General features: G+C 49.0%; 1 protein-coding gene across 4 annotated transcripts in view; it reads right to left on the bottom strand.

Moving 5' to 3' along the window:
- The window catches only part of TENT4A (terminal nucleotidyltransferase 4A), a 39,571-nt gene extending 25,545 nt beyond the window's left edge, over positions 1-14,026 (bottom strand). For all 4 annotated transcript variants that reach the window (XM_008161800.3, XM_054715252.1, XM_054715253.1 and 1 more), the window contains exon 1: positions 12,882-14,026. In XM_008161800.3, coding sequence (XP_008160022.3) covers positions 12,882-13,555 — 674 coding nt within the window. In that variant the 5' untranslated portion in view covers positions 13,556-14,026. The remainder of the gene's footprint in view (positions 1-12,881) is intronic.
- Between the last annotated feature and the right edge of the window lie 3,826 nt (positions 14,027-17,852).

The raw sequence follows: 17,852 nt of genomic DNA, 5'->3' as shown, positions 1-17,852 counted from the left end.
CTTCTCAATCTATAAGTGGTTTAAAGATGACCTCTTTGTGCTTGACCAAGAAGGACAACAACATGTGTTTAAAATAAAAGTATGGAAACAAAAGGGACAAAGGAAACACTCCAATCTGTTAGGAATGCTGGTCTGCTCTTCGAGATGAAGGAGGGATGGGTTTGCCTGCTCCCCTAGATTGTAAATCCCATGGCTACTTCTGAGCACAACTATGGTCAGAGTTCAGATATTTATTCATCCTTTTGTTAAGGAAAGAGAGAAGCCAGATGAATGAACGTACCATCCTCTGGTGTACTTACAAGTTTCAGCACCCGAACCCACTAAATAGTGTTAAACTGTTCCATCTTCCCACCTCACTGAACTCTCTGAACTCTCCACACTGGTCCCCAAAATCCCTGTCCCCAGTGTTAACCATGTGTCATTCTATTAACCATGTGTGGTAGTTTACCTTTAACATCCCCCATGAACCTGGTCAATTCCAAATGCTTGAGGAAAACCAGGCTTTTCCATTATGATATAAAATGCAATAGAAAATACTAGAAACTGTCTTCAACTGTTACTCTCTCCCACCCTCCAATTCTTCTTAAAAGCTTTAAAAAGCCAGTGATATCACATTAAAAATAACAGAACGAAATATGCTCAAGTGTTAGCAGGAAAATCATGAGTAATTTCTTTTCTGTATTTTCCAGATTTCTTCAATAAGTACATTATTGCTTTTATAATAATAACCAAAACAAAGTATTACCACTTCAGCTTTACTGACAGACTTTACCTCCAAAGGTCAAAGGGCAGATATCAGTGTGCTTAGGTCTTCTTAAAGAATCTGGCCTCCTTCAGAGTAAGGACAGTAAGAACTTTCCTTTCTGGCTCTGTTGCAGCCCACAGTGAGTGAGGCCTGGCATCCTGAAGGTCTGGAAACTACTCCTATGACTGCTCAGCTCCGAGGCCATGAGGCTAATAGGCCCCCTCAGTGCTATGGCTCTGGTTCTAGTGCCACTCTCGGTCACTGTTTAGGAAGCTACCCCTCACTGCAACATCCACATCCCCCCTCAAAAAAAAGACAGGCTCCTGAAGAAGCTGCCCCACAATCACAGTAAAACCTCTGCAGATGTGGAAGACCATACCCAGAGGAGATGCGTGTGAGCAAGGGAAGGGGAAGGGGGTTCTCTCCAGTACCCCACCTCTTTGGTCTTGTCACACCAGCTACAACTAACAGGCTTTCTCTCCAAAGAGGCCAGCTCTCACCAAAGGCACTGCTGCCAGAGGCCTGAGCTGGGCAGAATTCTGAGGCTGCATTCACTTAGAAGAAAACTTAAAATTCATTAGTGATACTATCATCAATATTCTTAATATTAGCTGAGATTTACCACCTGCTTACTTTGTCTAGGCGCTGCTTGACACACTTCACCAAGTATTAGCCTGATAACCACCATTATCGCCCGATTACAGAAGGCGTGGAGGTTAAACTGCCTGAGCAGCACGTCTGGAGCTGGACAGCACCTCTACAGCAGGTGTCTCTCTGCTGCTCAAAGTACTCTCTGAAGCCTCCCTGTCTGCTTCCTGCAGACATCTGGGATCTCCAAACCCCATTCTACCTCCACCATGTTAAACTGCTTCTTCTCCATCATCTACTGACCTGGCCTTTACCATTTAGTAGCAACATCAGACATGCACAGCCTCTCCCAGTGCTGCTGTCCTCACAGGACAAGTCATCCCAAAGTCCCTCCGAGCGGGAAAGCCCATGCAGGGAACACACCGGGTAGAGGACTTGACAATCACCTCCACGTCACCACGATTGGAAAAAGCACTTGGTAAAGCCTGACCATGTCCAGTTCTATACGCCTGTGGATATACACACAGTAGGCATTCCCCAAGTGGGAGTCAGACTTGCTTCAGATTTCTCCACAACATTCAAAGCCAGCAACACTGGGGACCTGCAGAGGCTCTGATGCAGAGAAACCTGTCACTGGGGCACACTGCAGGCTTCAGAGAATATGGCACCAATTAGCTCCTCTAGAAAGTTGGCCAGTCAACACACACAACAAAAAGATGACGACAAATGCAAGGGCTGGAGCCAGATGGCTTACCAGAGCACAATGAGTCCTCTTCCCCATCCACAGGGCTTTTACTTCTTCTGGTCTTACTCTAAAACCTGCCTTAAAAGGCTCTTTTGACTCTTAACAATTTTGCAAGCTTCAATTCATTCCAAGCCTTACCCTGTGACAATTCTCACAGGTTCTCATTCTTTGGACATTAGTCTCAGTTCTATATTCTTATTTCTATCCTTCATGTTTGTACTTCAGTTAGTACATCAGTTTCTTGTGAGTCAGTCTTTGATAGAGCCACAAACTCTTTAGACAGATTCATTTTCTGCTTTTTTCCCATGAGATAACTTATTACAATACTTACGAATTTCTTTACATTTCACAGACCATGCAAGGTTATCTATCCACTTTAATATTTTCAGCCATCATTTCAGAGTTGTCCTTAAATTCTTAAAAATCTGTTTGTTTAAATTTAAAGATGCCCATAACAGAAATACTCTTTAGGGTGCTGCACCATGGCTCCCACCAATTCACCAGGTTCTTGCTTCGCTCTTAACTCAAGTGTACCAATTCCTGCCAGGCGGAGGCAATGGTGAAGTGCATGGGCTTTCTCATCAAGCAGGCCTCCATTCCTTCTGGTTTCTGGCTGCACCTCACTCAAGACACATCTACTGAGGCTTAATGTGTCTCTCTTTAAAATTAGTTATTGCTAGAAGAATAGGGAGAATGCAGGTTCCACACAATGCAGCACCGGACACCGAGGAGGAGGTTGGCAAATGCTAGCTGGTCCTGCTTTTGGTCTTTCAATTGTCTTCAGGTACAACAGCAATCCAGCAAATGTTCCTTTTTTGGTAGGATGCAATATCTAAGAATAACCCAGATGGTGGGAGTCCTGCTCCCTCTGTCTCAACTTCCCTCCAGGCCAGTTCTGGAATGCCCCGGGAAGCAGGAGGTTCTAGTGTACTACAGTGCAGGACTGGCTTCCTGCCCTGGAATCCTCCTGCAATGCCAATGCTCCCTGTCTTCATTCTGCACTTGACTGTCAGAGTCCTCACAAGAGGAGCTAACACACACCCACTTTAAATCTGGGCTCTACAAACACATTTTAACCAGGTTTGCAGGACACGTTAGTTGCTAGTTTCCATCACCCCCATCTTGGGGGTGTCTGCTTCACTTAACACTGCTTGGAGCTCCCTGACTTTGGCGCTAGACTGGCATTTTCAAGTGCAGCACTTTTCGCCAAATCACATTAGCCTGTCTAGGCTTTGGTTTTCTGTCTAAAGACAGGAAGGAGTAACATTACCCATTTCATAAGCCTGCTCAAAGAACTCGAGGACTCAGGCAGAGCCAAGCCCCACAGAGCCCCACGCACTGTGCACTGCTGCTACTGAGGATCAGGATCAGGCAGTGTCTGTCAGATAATATCATTAACCCAGAGTGCAAAAGTACCTATCACCTGCATCCTTGGACTAGGCACACCAAGCCGTAAAAGTTGTGCCAGGTCACATTCTACTGTGAACCTATTTTTATCCTTTATGTGTTATTGAACCAGCAGCCCTTTGAAAAGATTTACTCTAGAAACTCAGAAACACAATTTCTAGAGATTTCTAGTGGTGAGTTACTGGGTAGCACAGCTTTTGCTGTTGTCTGAGTTTCAATTTATTTAGGCAACAGTTACAGAATCAAACACTGGTTTTCAATAAACAGTCTAAAATTACTCCAGTTCCAAGCTATCCAAACATAAGGCTAATTCAATTTTAATTTAAGTTAAATACAATTAAAATTCAGTTCCTCAGTTGCATTGGTCACATTTCAAGTGCTCAGTGACTACTGTATTGGACCACACAAAAACTAGAGCTCTCCCATCTTCACAGACCATCTCCCAGACAGAGCTGCTCTAGCTTCTGTCTAACGTTTCCTATCCCTTACTTTCGTTTTCTCCACTGTACACAGAACATATTAGAGCTGCAAAGAGCTCAAAGAACACAACATGCACTTCTACCATGTGCACCGAACAAGAAACTCATAAACAATTTCACACAAGTTACATGCAGCAACACACACATACCTGATAAAACACTTCAGGAGTACCCTTAAAGCTCTTACTTATAAACTAGAGAACACATTAGATTTTTAAAAATAGAAAAGTATATCTTAACTCAAAAGGAGAAAGTATTTCCAAAGTTTCATGTTGGCCTCCAGCTGTGTCCACAGCTTTTCCTAAAGACTCAGAACTTCAGTCTTTAATAATTCATCCAAGAGAAATGTTTTGGCCTGAGAGGGAAAGTTGTCCATATTTTCAAAAACCAAGCAAAAGGTTTTTTCTATCCAGCTGGCAACAAGAAGCACCTAACTTTTGGTTTCAATTTCCTCAGCGAAGAAAGAAGAAAGGGAAAGCAGAAGCCTTTCTAATCCCTCATGTGACAAGTCACGTCACACACATAGCACTTCCAAATATTCTAAATATAATATGCTCTATGAGGAGGATGCCCTAGGCCCTGCTTCCCAGATGGGGGAACTGAGGCTCAGAAGTCAGAACCCAGGATGAAGCTAGCCAAAACCAGACTCGTCAGCCAGGCTACTCAATTGCACGATGCAGGCTAACCTAGCAAGCACAAGGCCACAGGCATGCTTCCCAATGCTGGGAAACAAATGCCAGCCAAAGGGTTCAAAGCAAAAAAATAAAATTTGATTTTTCATTGCCCTTCTAGCCCTGCATCTAGCCATTCCTTCAGATCCACAGGATTCCAGAAACATTACCATAGTCTGAAATCTCTTTCAAACATGGAAAGATACAAACGACCTATATTCACATGTTATCACTTAAGAAATTAACTCCCATCTTAACCCACAGAAGAGCCTAAGTGGTTGTGCAGAGCAGATGATTTGATGCTAATCAAAGACATTCGCTGCCAATGGGAACCACTGCACTGTTACCATATAGTCCACCTGTCAATGGGATAGGGATAAGTCTCTGCAGACCCACCTGGCCCAGTCCCAGGTTTAGTCCCTGTCTCCTCCTCTTTGTCACCAGCGTAAGGAACACACGCCTTAAAGCCCAGGACACACAAGTGGACACAGGACACATACCAGGTAGCCAAGTTTTTAACTTCTGATGTTAGGTATTACTTTTATAATAATAAAGACAGACCAATTAAAATTAAATGGGGCCTGGCTGGTGTGGCTCAGTGATTGAGCATCGACCTATGAAACAGGAGATCACGATTCCCACTCAGGACACATGCCCCGGTTTCGGGCTCAATCCACAGTTAGGGGCATGCAGGAGGCAGCCAATCAATGATTCTCATCATTGGCGTTTCTCTCTCTCTCTCTCTCTCTCTCTCTCTCTCTCTCTCTCTCTCTCTCTCACTCGCTCTCCCTTCCTCTCTGAAATGAATAAAATACACATTCAAAAAAAAAACTAAATGAGGGCCTGGCCAATGTGGAGTGGGTTCCATCCCCAGATGAGGCACTCACATCAATGTTCTTTCTGTCTCTCCCCCTCCTTCCCTTTTTCCTCCCTCCCTTCCTCTAAGATCAATTTTAAAAATTAAAAAAACTAAATGGGGATGCCTCAAATTCAGTATAATTTTTTGAATGTTTTCTGTTTTATATTCCACATCAGAAGGGATAAAACTGCCTTAACCACACACTCTCTTTAGAAAGACAGGTCAATAAACCCCAATAGATCTAAATATTCTGCATTTAAATAACTTCAGAGATGACAATCAAGTCTTTAGAAATTCTAAGAAAAACAACAATTTGGTTTATTTAAACTATGTATATTTGCCACCCCTAACCTGCTCATCTAAGATGGCAGATCCTCCTTTTCTTCTTCCATCCATCCATCCTATTTATTCACAGGTAGTGAATAACATGTGCTTGACTCTGAAAAGGCAGGCTGAGACACAGACCCACGTCCCCTGAGGGGCCGCAGGAGAGCAGTGGTCAGTATTTTAAGAGCAGCAGTAACTCCACAGGAAGGGACCATGGCAAAACCATGTGGTAGTATTCTTTGTTCTCCTCCTGAAGGAAGCACAGGGCTCTGAACGGGGCTCTCAGAAAGCCCTCACTCCCATTGCCCTGGGCTGAAAACAGGTGGTACGGGGTCTTCTGCAAAGATGGACTGTATGTACTTAGAACTAGATTACAGAGATGACTTGGGCATTGGCTGGTTTGGCTCAGCCTGCGGATTGAAGGATCCCAGGTTCAATTCTGGTCAAGGGCACATCCCTGGGTTTCGGGCTTGGTCCCCAGTGGGGGATGTGTGGGAGGCAGCCAATCGGTGATTCTCTCCCATCGCTGATGTTTCTATCTCTCTTTCCCTCTCCCTCCCTCTCTGAAATCAATAAAGATATATTTTTTTAAAAAAAGAGAGAGATGACTTAGGTTAGTCACCAACCACCCTTTCTCCCAGCATAGGAATGACCAATGCACAATACCTCGTGAACAGGACTTTTCAATCACTAATTTTAATGTGCTTATTTAAATGGCTTTAATGCAAACTTTTCTTAGATAACATATTTTAAGAATAGTCCACATGAGAGAGGCACAGAAAAGCACTTATAGCAATGGTCACTCTGGTTATCTGAGTTCAATGGTGACAACCAAACCAGAGGACAAAACCAGCAATCTGCAAGAGTAATCCTTATGAGCTGTAGTCCAGTCAAGGGACAAAAGTGTTGGAAAAGAAAACTACCACATCCTCATCACCTATTTTCCCACAGTAGGGGAAGTCTACCTGTAGGAGAACACCTGCATGTGGCAAGCAGCCCCAGAAAATTCTATGCCTTAATCTTTGGAACCTGTGACTATGATGACATCATCATCACTCATGTGACATGCCTTTAAGATAAAGAGAAGGTACCTGGGTGGGCCTGACCCAATTAAATGAGCCCTTAATGCAGAGGGCTTCCTCCAGCTGGAGAAGACATGGTCAGGCAGTCAGGGAGCTGTTGCTAGTTTTAAGAGGGAGGGCCCACAAGCCAACGAATGCAGATGGCCTAAGTAGCTGAGAGAGGCCCCCAGCTGGCAGCCAGCAAGGAATGAGGGATATCTGTCCTAACACAAGTATATGGAAATGAATTCTGCCAATAACAGGAATGAGCTTGCAAAAGGACCCTAAGCTCCAGCTGAGAACACAGCAGCCAAAATCTTGACTTCAATCCAGCCATCCCTGACTTCCTACCCACAGAAACTGAGAGACAATAAAGGAGTATTGTTTTAAGGCACTGAATTTGTGGCCATTTGTTACACAGCCACAGAAAACTAGCGTAGCATGAAAATCTTAGAGTAAGACACCTAATTTGTAGTGCAAATCCCAAATTGTCAGGGGAGATGTACCCTGACCATCTTACTTGGAAGGCACATTTGCACTGAGGGCAGGTGTCTTGGACTTCTGTCTCCATCATTGTCATCTCCTACCTGCCCTAACTCAGGTGCCATGCTCACTCAGCAGCCTCCTGAGAGGAGAAAATACTAACAAGCTGACCAGAGCCTTCTAGATAGGCCTCTTCAGTCACACTGGCCAGTGGCAATTTCTAGGTAATGCTGTGGCTTATACAATTTCCTGTGAATCTGGTTAGTATGATTCAGTCATCCCTCTCCTGTTAGCCTGATTCTGGCTGCATCATCAAAATCAAGGGTTTTGTTGTTTTTACTACAGCCCTCTTTTACTTCACAACTGAAAAACCAGATCTTAAACTGTAAGGACCTAACCAAGGCACAGAAGGTCCTCACTTCCCAGGGTAACTGTTCTCTCTCCTCCCATAGGTCACTTTCAGAAATCCATTGATAATGCGGACCAAAATGTCATATTAGTGACCAAAAGAAGCTCTGAAACTTTACCTTGAAATTAAAATTATGAAAAACTAATTTTTAACTTAAAAATTACTTACAAAAGCATTAAGTCACATCCATGTCTTTTTTCTAGGAAGCAACTGTTGTGACACCAAGGCGGGCTCCATTTCACCCCACTCTGACTTCTAGGGGCTGAGAATTAAGGCCATTTTTTGCAGAAATAGCCAAAGCCTCTATTTTCCTAAAGCCGTGGTTGGCAAACTGCGGCTCGCAAGCCACATGCGGCTCTTTGGCCCCTTGAGTGTGGCTCTTCCATAAAATACCATGGCCTGGGCGAGTCTATGTTGAAGAAGTGGCGTTAGAAGAAGTTGAAGTTTAAAAAATGTGGCTCTCAAAAGAAATTTCAATAGTTGTACTGTTGATATTTGGCTCTGTTGACTAATGAGTTTGCCGACCACTGTCCTAAAGGACACTCCTCAACCTGTTTGATATTCCAATCCTCCTTTTCCAGAGCATCTATCCTGCCCTCACCCTCCTTTTCTTCCACATGAGCAGCCCCTTCCCCTAATGTTGGCTGTCCTATCTTCATCCAATCTCCTTTATCAGTAACCAGGCATTACTTTCCTCAATTTCATCACAGCCAGCCTCTTGTGCTAGATTTTCAATTTCACTTTGCAGACAGACTGGCTGTGGTACAATGGGCAGGAATGGTGATGCTATTATTAGGTAGGAAGGAGTGTTTGAGCTCATTTCATAAATGGTCAGTACAGCAGCAAATATGTGCAAAGTGTGATCATTCTTGCTTCCCCCTACAACCTTATACTTCTGGGGTCTCAGAGGATGAACACTCAGAAAACAAGGCCCACGTGTGCCACCTCCACATTTTGAGGCAGATCTTGCAATAATCTCTCCCCTGCATCCTGTGATGTTTATAGGAAGAGATCGGAGTGAAAGAAAGACAACTATAGTGATGATGGCTGTGGTCTGAGGTGGGCCCTGATGAACTCTCACCTGTGCCCTCCCACATGGTAGCCCCAAGGATGTGCTGGGGAGGTCACATTGGCTCTACTTTAGATAGTGCCAAGTCAGGCTGGAGCCACAGAGAGAGAAAGGATCCTGGCTGCTCCTCCAAGCTCTGACTCCCTCAGGAGAACAGAGGAAAGAGAACACACATGAAATTAGAAAGAACCCATGCCCAGGGCCCTGAGTGGTGTGGCTGACCATGTCCTATTAATGGCATCTACCAATTTCTCATAAAGTTCACACAAAGAACAACATTTTCTTTGGAGGAATGGAAGATGTCAAAAATTAAATATCGTCAAGGACCTACAGAGAGAATACTGCATATGACTGCTGCACACTGCAAGCATGCCTGAGAGGACACTACCTTTGAAAGGCCAAGCCCCAACTAAAGCCTTGTCAGAGACCAGTCCTGAAGGGGTCTGCCAAAGGGCTGGAGGACTTCTCTTGTTGCATTATGCTCTTCCTGGGACTTTCAAGGGCACCAGTAAGGCTGTGGCAAAGTATCTGAGGTCTACACTCCCCCCTTCACTTGTGCAGGCCTTTTTCTTTACCTATAAACTGATGAGGTTTCCGAAGCTTTTGAAAGCAAAATAGCAAAGCACTTCTGGGTCAGAAGGTTAGGGGTCAGGAGTTGAGGGCATGAGAGAATGGCAGCAACCAGAGGCCAGGATGCACAGACCCAGGAACCAATTCACACACTGTCTACATCTCTATGTCAGAAGCCAAGGTAGAGAATATATCTCATACTGTCCATATTGTTCCCAAAAGTGTGCGAGTTCAACCAAAAGATGGAATAAGAACTAGAGCCAATGGCAGCTCAAAAACAAGCATTTTACCTTCACTACTCCGAAAGTTCTTTCATTAACCCCTCTCCTCTTACTTGCTTTTTCTTCATCTTAGTCAAGGATGAAAGCAGAATGGCAAGCCCACAAAGCCAGGTCACCAGGCAAGGTTTCCAAGGGCAGAAACCTCCTCTCCAGAAAAGAACAAACAGTGCAGGTTGCTACATGGACTACCAGGCAAAGGCCCAACTGGGTTCAGTTGATGCCACTCAAACTTCCACCGAATCAGGCAACTGCTTATCATCTCTGAGGACTGCAGACACTGTCTTTCCAGAAACACCTGTCCTAGGCGTAGGTAAGTCTGAGCAGCTTCCCAACAACAAGGTTTTTTTTCTATTGGCCAGGCCAGGGACTCTCTTATCTCAACTCTTTCCCTTTCTAAGCCACAAGTGAAAGAGTTTTTGGTGGCCTCCCCATCGTTCTGGGTAAGCTAGCAGCCAGGAGCAGCAGCCAGGAGCAAGTTCCAGACAGAGCTATTTCTTGATATCAAAAGGTTAGTTCCCTTAAGCCCAGAGGGTCCCGTGTTAATGATTATCAGACTTGCCTTCCTCCTTTAATCATAGGCCCCATTCAACCACTACTCTGAGTGTACTATTCCTCCTCCTTGTCCCCTCTGAAAGGTTAGTCTGATAGATTGGGAGTAGCAAGCCAAGCAGAGGGCACCCCACCCTTCCATGAACATGGTAGGCAATCTTAGCAGGCTCTCCTCCAGGCAGAGATAGCAGGAAGTAGATACACTGAGGTCAGTACTGGGGGTGAGGTACATGCCTCTCCCCACTTCCCCACACCCCTAAGGCAGGCAAAGAAATGTTGCCAATAAGAGAAGGGGGGGGAGCATTAACTTGAGCATTACTGCCCCTTAAATATAATGTCATCCATCAAGGAAGTGCTCCCACCACCTCTAGGTGAGTTAAAATACAGACCTCCTGGTTGCTTCAGAGCCCACTCTTAGTTCTATACCACATGGCCTGTGAGCTGAGTTCTAACAGGCAGCTCGGAGGTGTGGCAGGGTGGGAATCCTCACAGAGGGGAAACCAACCAAGCCGCCCCCCTGGCAGGGCCCAGAGCAGCAGTGCCTTGTGGCCTGCTGAAAGCTTAAGGCATTAGTCTTTAACCTAAGGGATACAGGGGAGGTGCCATCATAGAATTAGAAGGGGGTGGGATGAAACCTAGCAGGATATCACCCCATTGGCAGTGCTGGGAGAGGCCCCAGAGACGGGGCAAGACAACCACGTGGCACTACTTGAGCAATCTCCACTAGAGGTAACAATAGTTCTGTGGAAGGATAAGGAAGATGAGGTACAGAGAGATTGAACAGAACAATGATGAAACACTGTATACGAGTGAGTGATGGGCATGAGATCTGCATACCTGGACAAACACTGCTCATGTGTGCTAGGCAGAGTCACTCTCAGAAGGGCCAGGCTCCAGGGTCAGGATCATGAGATTGTGCCAAACACCGACCCAGATCCTAGCAAAGTAGCTGGCATATGGTGGGCTCATTCATTAAGAAAAGCAACAGCAAGGCACTTTCTGAGGCTTACTAGATAGAAACCTAAGGGTGAGGAAGCAGTGTTCAGAGCCCAAGTGATTTGCACAAGGCATGATGCTGCCATTGCTAGAAGCTCATGAAGGGCAGAAACAGGAATCCCAGCCATCTGGGTCCAAAAATGCTCTATAGTGAAGATCACATATCTTCCCATTTCCTAGTACTAAGACACAGAGCCAACTCCAGTTACATGCAGGTTTGGAAACCTCAGGAGTCCCCAAAGAGCCCTTAGATATAATGTCATACATCAAGAGAGCGCTCCCACCACCTCTTTTCAACAAGTTGTACAAGTGAAAACTGAAAGGAGAGAGGGAGAGGAGACAGGTCTCCTACTTCGGTCCAAAGTGCATCCTCAGGCTTCAGGTAATTAAGAAAGTAACACTTTTAACCCAAACCAGGTAAAATAAGTTGCAGAATATGCACCTTTAACGTGTATCACACATGCTTTAAAGTAGGATCAATTTATTCTCACTTCCAATGAGAATAAATAGACCTATAAGAAAGAGAGTTCCTTTAAGAAGTAATCCCAATACTTAGCAATTGTGAAATTAGTAAGACTCTAATGTTTGTGACAACCCTGAGACCTGGGAAATCCTTAGGTGCCTTTTAAATGAGCATGCAATTGTGCAAGGAAAGTTTATGAATTAAATCTTGAAATACTGAAATAAAACCTAGGTGCAAATGTTATTTCTAGATGCTTAGAAAAGCACAGAAAATCACAGGGACTGGATAAGTAACACTGGTACCTGAGCAGGCTCACCTAGGACAGCTCCATCCAACCACACACGTTTTTATCTGGCCTGGCCATCTGTAATTGCACTAAAGCAGAACTTCTAAGACCCTAGTCTAGCCTGTTGTGGAAACATTTAAAATAAAAGTGGCATCTTCCAAAAAATAAGTATGTGCAATAAACGTTTTTCTTTTCTTTGAACGCTACTGGTTTTTAAAAAAATGCGGTTGATGCTTTTTATGTTAATTTCAGCACAAAATTAAATTAAATCGTAACATACAAGCCCTCTCAAATTGTTTTACTACCCAAAAAAAAGTCATCTTTTAGAAGGACTTTGCCAAAAAAATAAATATTAACAATATTTACCTTCAATTTGATTCAAGTTCCTGGCAATACTACATTCTGCAACTTAGCTTACATAAAACGCCATACCTACCTGCATCTCACTTTGAAAAAGGTCTGTCCCTCCCTAAGCATTCTGGGGGTAGGAAAGGGGGAAAGTATCTGATCCCCCTTCCCAGGCTCAAGAGACAAAAACAGCACACATCTGCACAAGTCGAACTGATCGCTCGTTTATAAAAGGAGCTTAATATTTCTTTAGAAATGAAGATGTACTCAAGGGTTTGCAAATATGGAAACACAACTAAGCAATAGCCAGAGCCTTAAGATTAATATTTAAAAAAAAATAAATGAGAACCTCCTAGCACAGTCGGACCTTAGCCTCCAACATCCACCCCTGAAATAAAACGAGAGCCCAGACGGAGATGTCTGAGCGCCCGTAGCACCCACCGCAGGATCGCTCGCTGGCCAGGCCAGGTGCCCACCTCCCTAACCCCTCCGCTTCCCTGCCCCTCCCCCGCCCCGCGCGCCCGCCGCCGCCCGCCCGCACTCACCCCTGGATGCCTGGGCTGTACGCCCGGCTCTTCCACGGAGTGCCGGGCCGCGGCGCCTGGGGGCCCGGGCCGCCCCCTCCGCTCAGCGCGGCCGCGCGGCTGCCTGACAGCAGGTAGTTGAGGCCGTACGTGCTGGCCTTGTTCTCGCGTTTCCGGCGGCCCGGGTGGAACTGGTGCTGCGGCGGGGAGCCGGCGGGCGCGGGGCCGCGAGCCCCGGAGTGCCCGTTGGCCGCGCCGGGGGTGCTGGGCGGGCCGTCGGCGAAGTGGAAGAAGGCATCGCCGCGGCCGCCGCCCGCCCGCCCCACCGAGGCGCTGCTCGAGGACGACGACGAGCAGCCCGGGCTCTCGGTGCCCGACTCGGCGTTGGACGAGGACGAGGACGAGGACGAGAGTGACGGTGACTTGTGCAGGCGCCGAGCACCCTCTGCCGCGGGCCCGAGCGCCGTCAGCAGCGCTGGGGGCAGCGCGGCGGGGCCAGCCGCGGGCGGCGGGGGCGACGCGGCGGCAGCCCCCGCCGAGGCCGCCGTGTCCAGCGCGGGCGAATTGAGGCAGAAGTAGGACGCGAAGCCCGAGCCGCCGCGGCCCACGCCCTGCGAGGTCTCCCAGATCTGCATCCACAGGGCATTGGCCGGCCCCTTCTGCTCCGGCTGGATCCAGGCCACGCGCGGATCCATCCACGCACCGCCCCGCGGGCCCGCGCGCCCGCCCGCCCCGCCGCGGCCCCGCCCCCGCCGCGCCCCGAGCCCGGCCGCGCCGTGCACGGACCGACGGACGGGCTGCGGGTGGACAGACGGGCGGGCGGACGAGCCTGCGCTGCGGCTCCGGCCGGGTCGCGGCGGCGGTTCGCGGGGTCCCGAAGCGGCGCGGGCCGACCTGTGCAGGCCGCGGGTCGGCTCGGGCCTGTCGGGCTCCTTCAGGCGGCGCGGGGCGGGCGCGAGGGCCGCGGCGGCGGCGTTCCACAGGGGCCGCGGGGAGAGGCCATGGGAGAGGGGCGGGCGGCCGGGCTGAGGGGGCGGGCCCAGGCGCCGCGGCCCGGGACCCGAGGAAGGGCCGCCGCCGTGCGCCGGGCCCTCAGTCACGCTCGCGCCGCTAGCTCCGTGCTCCTGCAGCGGCGGCGGCGGCGGCGAAAAGACACTCTCAGCGGCGACAGGGCGCGGGGGAAGGAGGGGGCGCCGCCGCCTCCGCTCCAATGAGGGGCGGAGAGGGAGCGGAGCGGGGGCGGGGCGGGCGCGGAGGAAGCACGGTCTTTCTCGGCGGGGCCGGGGCGCCAGTGCGCACGCGCGGGCAATTTTAAATCCTCAGTAGACACCGCCGCCTTGGTTACCGCGCCTGCGCTGGGCACTCCTCCGCGCGGGTGGGGAGAGCTGGAGTCGGAAGGATACGCGACTGGGAGGGGCTGACTCAAGGGTGGCGGCGGTAGCCTGGGCCCTTCCAGCCTAAACTTGGCAGCGGCGAGAAAGAAAGTAACGGGGAGTTCAGTGCGCCGTCCTTGGCCCAGCTGCTTCCGCCAGTCCCACCTCCAGCCTCTGTGCGTAGGCGGAGGCGTGGAGACGTGCGCGCTGGGGCGAGGGTCCCTGTCAGCCAACCGGCCGCGCTGCGCGTGCGCAACGGCCAGAGGTCGCCACCGCTGGGTGGAAGTTTCTGAGCAGCCCGGTGGGCGGGCGCATCGCGCTATGCAGTCCGCCCGCCTTATATAAAGGCCGGAGCAGCCTAACCGCGCTGCGCCAGCTGCTCGGAGGGGAAGGCAGAAATGCCTAAGTCCCCTCCCGTCCATCTTCAGGGCTCTTTGTGCAGCCGGTCACGTTACAGTCACTCGTGTCTCTACCCGCCCACGTGCTCCTCTGCGGCCTGGGCGATGCCGTGCCAGAGCAGGACGAGGGGCGGGGGCAGGGGGGGGGGTCACCTCACCGTGTTGTGTTGGTTTTTTTTTTTACTTGTTTCCTTTTGTTAATAGTTTTGTGTGCAGCAAACGAGGTTCAGTCTTCCAAGTCGGCTCACTGGTGCGATTTCCGGAGGCAAACTTGGCAGTGCTACCCAGCTGCCCATGGGAGAAACATTCCGTGTACTTGTGTGTAAGGCCTCGTGGCCTTGATTATTCAAGCTGACATAGAGTTGGCAGGACTTACTAGAGAGTCGCCCAGCTGTCTGCTGTTTGACTTCCCAGTGTCCAGAGGATGCTGTGAGCCCGGTTTAACAATGGTGTTGTTTGGAAGGCAAGGCTAAGCACGCATTCTGTGACGTCCAAAGCAAACGCCAGTGTCATATAAACCTGCAGTGCCATGCAAGCCCAGAAGGCTTGACAGGACACCACTGGCCCCACCCCACTCCCGGGCCTCAGAGGGACTCCCGCCCTTCCTGGTCTAAGCCCAGTGACTGCACTCACTTCTCGCTGGCAGCTTCAAGGAACCCAAGCCAGGGCCCTAAAGGTGTTTTCCTTGCTCCCACAGCAGCACCAGGGCACCACCGCTTTTTAACATAACCTGAGCAAAGTCTTTAGAAGAGCCGTATATTTTAAACTAGAGGCCCATGCATGAAATTTAGTGCACTGGGGGTAGGGAGGGTGGTGGTGGGGGCGGGGAGGGGGGAGACTCAGCCCAGCCTGTGCCCTCTTGCATTCCGGGACCCCTGGCTCCTTACCTGACTTGAGACTCCCCTGGCCACCCCTGGGGCACTTGCAAGCGGTGAGTCAGGCTTCTGGCTGAGCAGCCCAACCCTTGTGGGAGCGCACTGACCACCAGGGGGCAGCTCCTGCATTGGGCGTCTGCCTCCTGGTGGTCAGTGCGCATCATAACAACCTGTCCTTCTGCTGTTCTGTGAATTTGCATATTAGGGTTTTATTATATAGGACTAGTGGCCTGGTGCACGATATTCATGCACATTAAAAGGGGGTTAGAGGAAATATTTTAATATTGCTATTTGCCCTTTCTCTATAATAGAAGTGTCAGAAATGAAAGAAAATTAGTAAGATGTATATGAAAATCTTCCTCCTGTCAGAGTCTGGGGCACGCCACAGGACCCAGAGACAAGTCCCCACCCACCCGTGGTGCCTCAAAATCGAAGGAGACCCAGACCCTGCTGGCCACACCCCCATTGGGTGAGATCCAGACCCGTCTGGCCCCACTCTTGTCAAGCTCCGCTGGGCGGGGGACATAGCCTCAGATCTCCTGTCAAGCCCCGCAGGGTAGGGGGAGCAGTTTCAGATCCCCTGGCCTGGTACCAGGCGGGGGGGTCTCAGCCTCAGGTCCCCCAGCACACCCTCAGGTTCCCTGGCCCAGCGCCAGGGTAGGGGGCGCGGCCTGAGGTCCCTCAGCCTGGTGCCAGGGAGGGTGGCATGGCCTGAGGTCCCCCATCAAGCCCCACCGGGCAGGGGGTGTGGTCTGAGATCCCCCTTCAAGCCCCATTGGGTGGGGGTGTGTGGCCTGAGGTTCCCTGGCCTGGCACCAGGGTGTGGGGCGCAGCCTGAGGTCCCCTGACCTGGCGCCAGAGCAGGGGGGTGGGGGGGGCATGGCCTGAGGTCCCCTATCAAGCCCCACTGGGCAGGGGGTCCAGCACCACGCAGCCTCAGGTCCCTGCTGATTTCTCATTAAGGCTGTTAAGGCTCGTTATGGAAACTCAGCCTCTGCTGTAGGCACAGCCATCTTGTGTTACAGAAACCCTGCCTCCACTGTGGGCGCCGCCATCTTTGTGACAGTGTGATGGTCAATTTGCATATTCCCTCCTTATTAGATAGGATGCTCTCTTCCTCATCTATACTACAGATGAGTACATGTTACTAAGCGCTTGACACTTCAAACATTTTACCAACATGAAAGATCGTGTGTTGCATACTAAGGCTTTTTGGCAAATGGTGTTAATGTAAAAAATGAACATTTTGGTTCATACATTTTTCAGTACTTGTATATTGTACATATGGAAATTATGACAAGGATTAGAACGTGTGTTAAACTACAAAAAAAATCACACAAAGGTCAGAAAATCACACAAAAGTGAAAAAAAAATTGTTATTTTAGGACCCTTTGCTTCCAGTGACTCAGACTAAAATTCTTGCAGTCATACCAGGCTCCCCTCTTCATAACCAACACATCCTCTTGGCTTCACCTGCAAGAAACAGCAAAATCCAACTGCTACTCCTACCCCCCTTCATTCCCCCACCTTTACCCCCTTCAAGCCACCACTTTTTCTAGCCTTTTTAAAACGGTGCCTCCTAGCTAGTCTCCCACATTCCATTCTTACCTTTTTTTGCCATTTTCTCAACACAGCACCTTGGGAGATATTTATTTAAAAAAAAAAAAAAGTGCTACTCTTTAAAAATTCAGATCATATCACTCTTGTACTCAAAACCCTCCATGGCTTTCTCTCTCAATCAGCCTTACTACGTATAACCTGCAAGTCCCTCATTGCCTGGTCCTCCCTCTTCCTCCCACCTCCTTTCCCAGCTCTTCCCCTAACCTAGCCTGCTCCAGGCACAGCACAGCTGGCACACTCCCTCAAAGCCTTTGCACTTACTGTTACATGCTTGGGATGCTCCTCCCCCAGATGTCCACATGGCTCCCCACTCCAGTCTCAGGTCTTGGTGAGGACTTCCAAGTGACTCTTCTTAAACTGCCACCTAACCTTCAACACTCCCTACTTCCCTTCCTTGCTTTATTTTTCTCTTAGCATCTATCTTCATTAGTTTCCTAGGACCATGAAACAAAATACCACAAATTGGATGGCTTAAAACAACAGAAATTCTCTCACAGTTCTAGAGGCTAAAAGTCTAAAACCAAGATGTTGTCAGGACCACGCTGTCTCTAAGGGCTGTAGGAGAGAATCTGTTCCTACTTTCTCTTAGCTCCTAGTGAGGGGGCAATTCTTGGCATTTCTTGCTTATAGGTGCATCACTCCAATCTCCAATCACTGCCTCCTCCATCAGTGCAAGGAATTCTCCCTGTGTCTGGGTTTTTTCTCCTCTTGTTATAAGGACAGCAG

Source organism: Eptesicus fuscus, chromosome 4 (assembly GCF_027574615.1).
Source record: "Eptesicus fuscus isolate TK198812 chromosome 4, DD_ASM_mEF_20220401, whole genome shotgun sequence".
Taxonomy (NCBI): domain Eukaryota; kingdom Metazoa; phylum Chordata; class Mammalia; order Chiroptera; family Vespertilionidae; genus Eptesicus; species Eptesicus fuscus.
The sequence above is the reverse complement of the archived record's forward strand: the minus strand, read 5'-3'. Positions and strand labels throughout refer to the sequence as shown.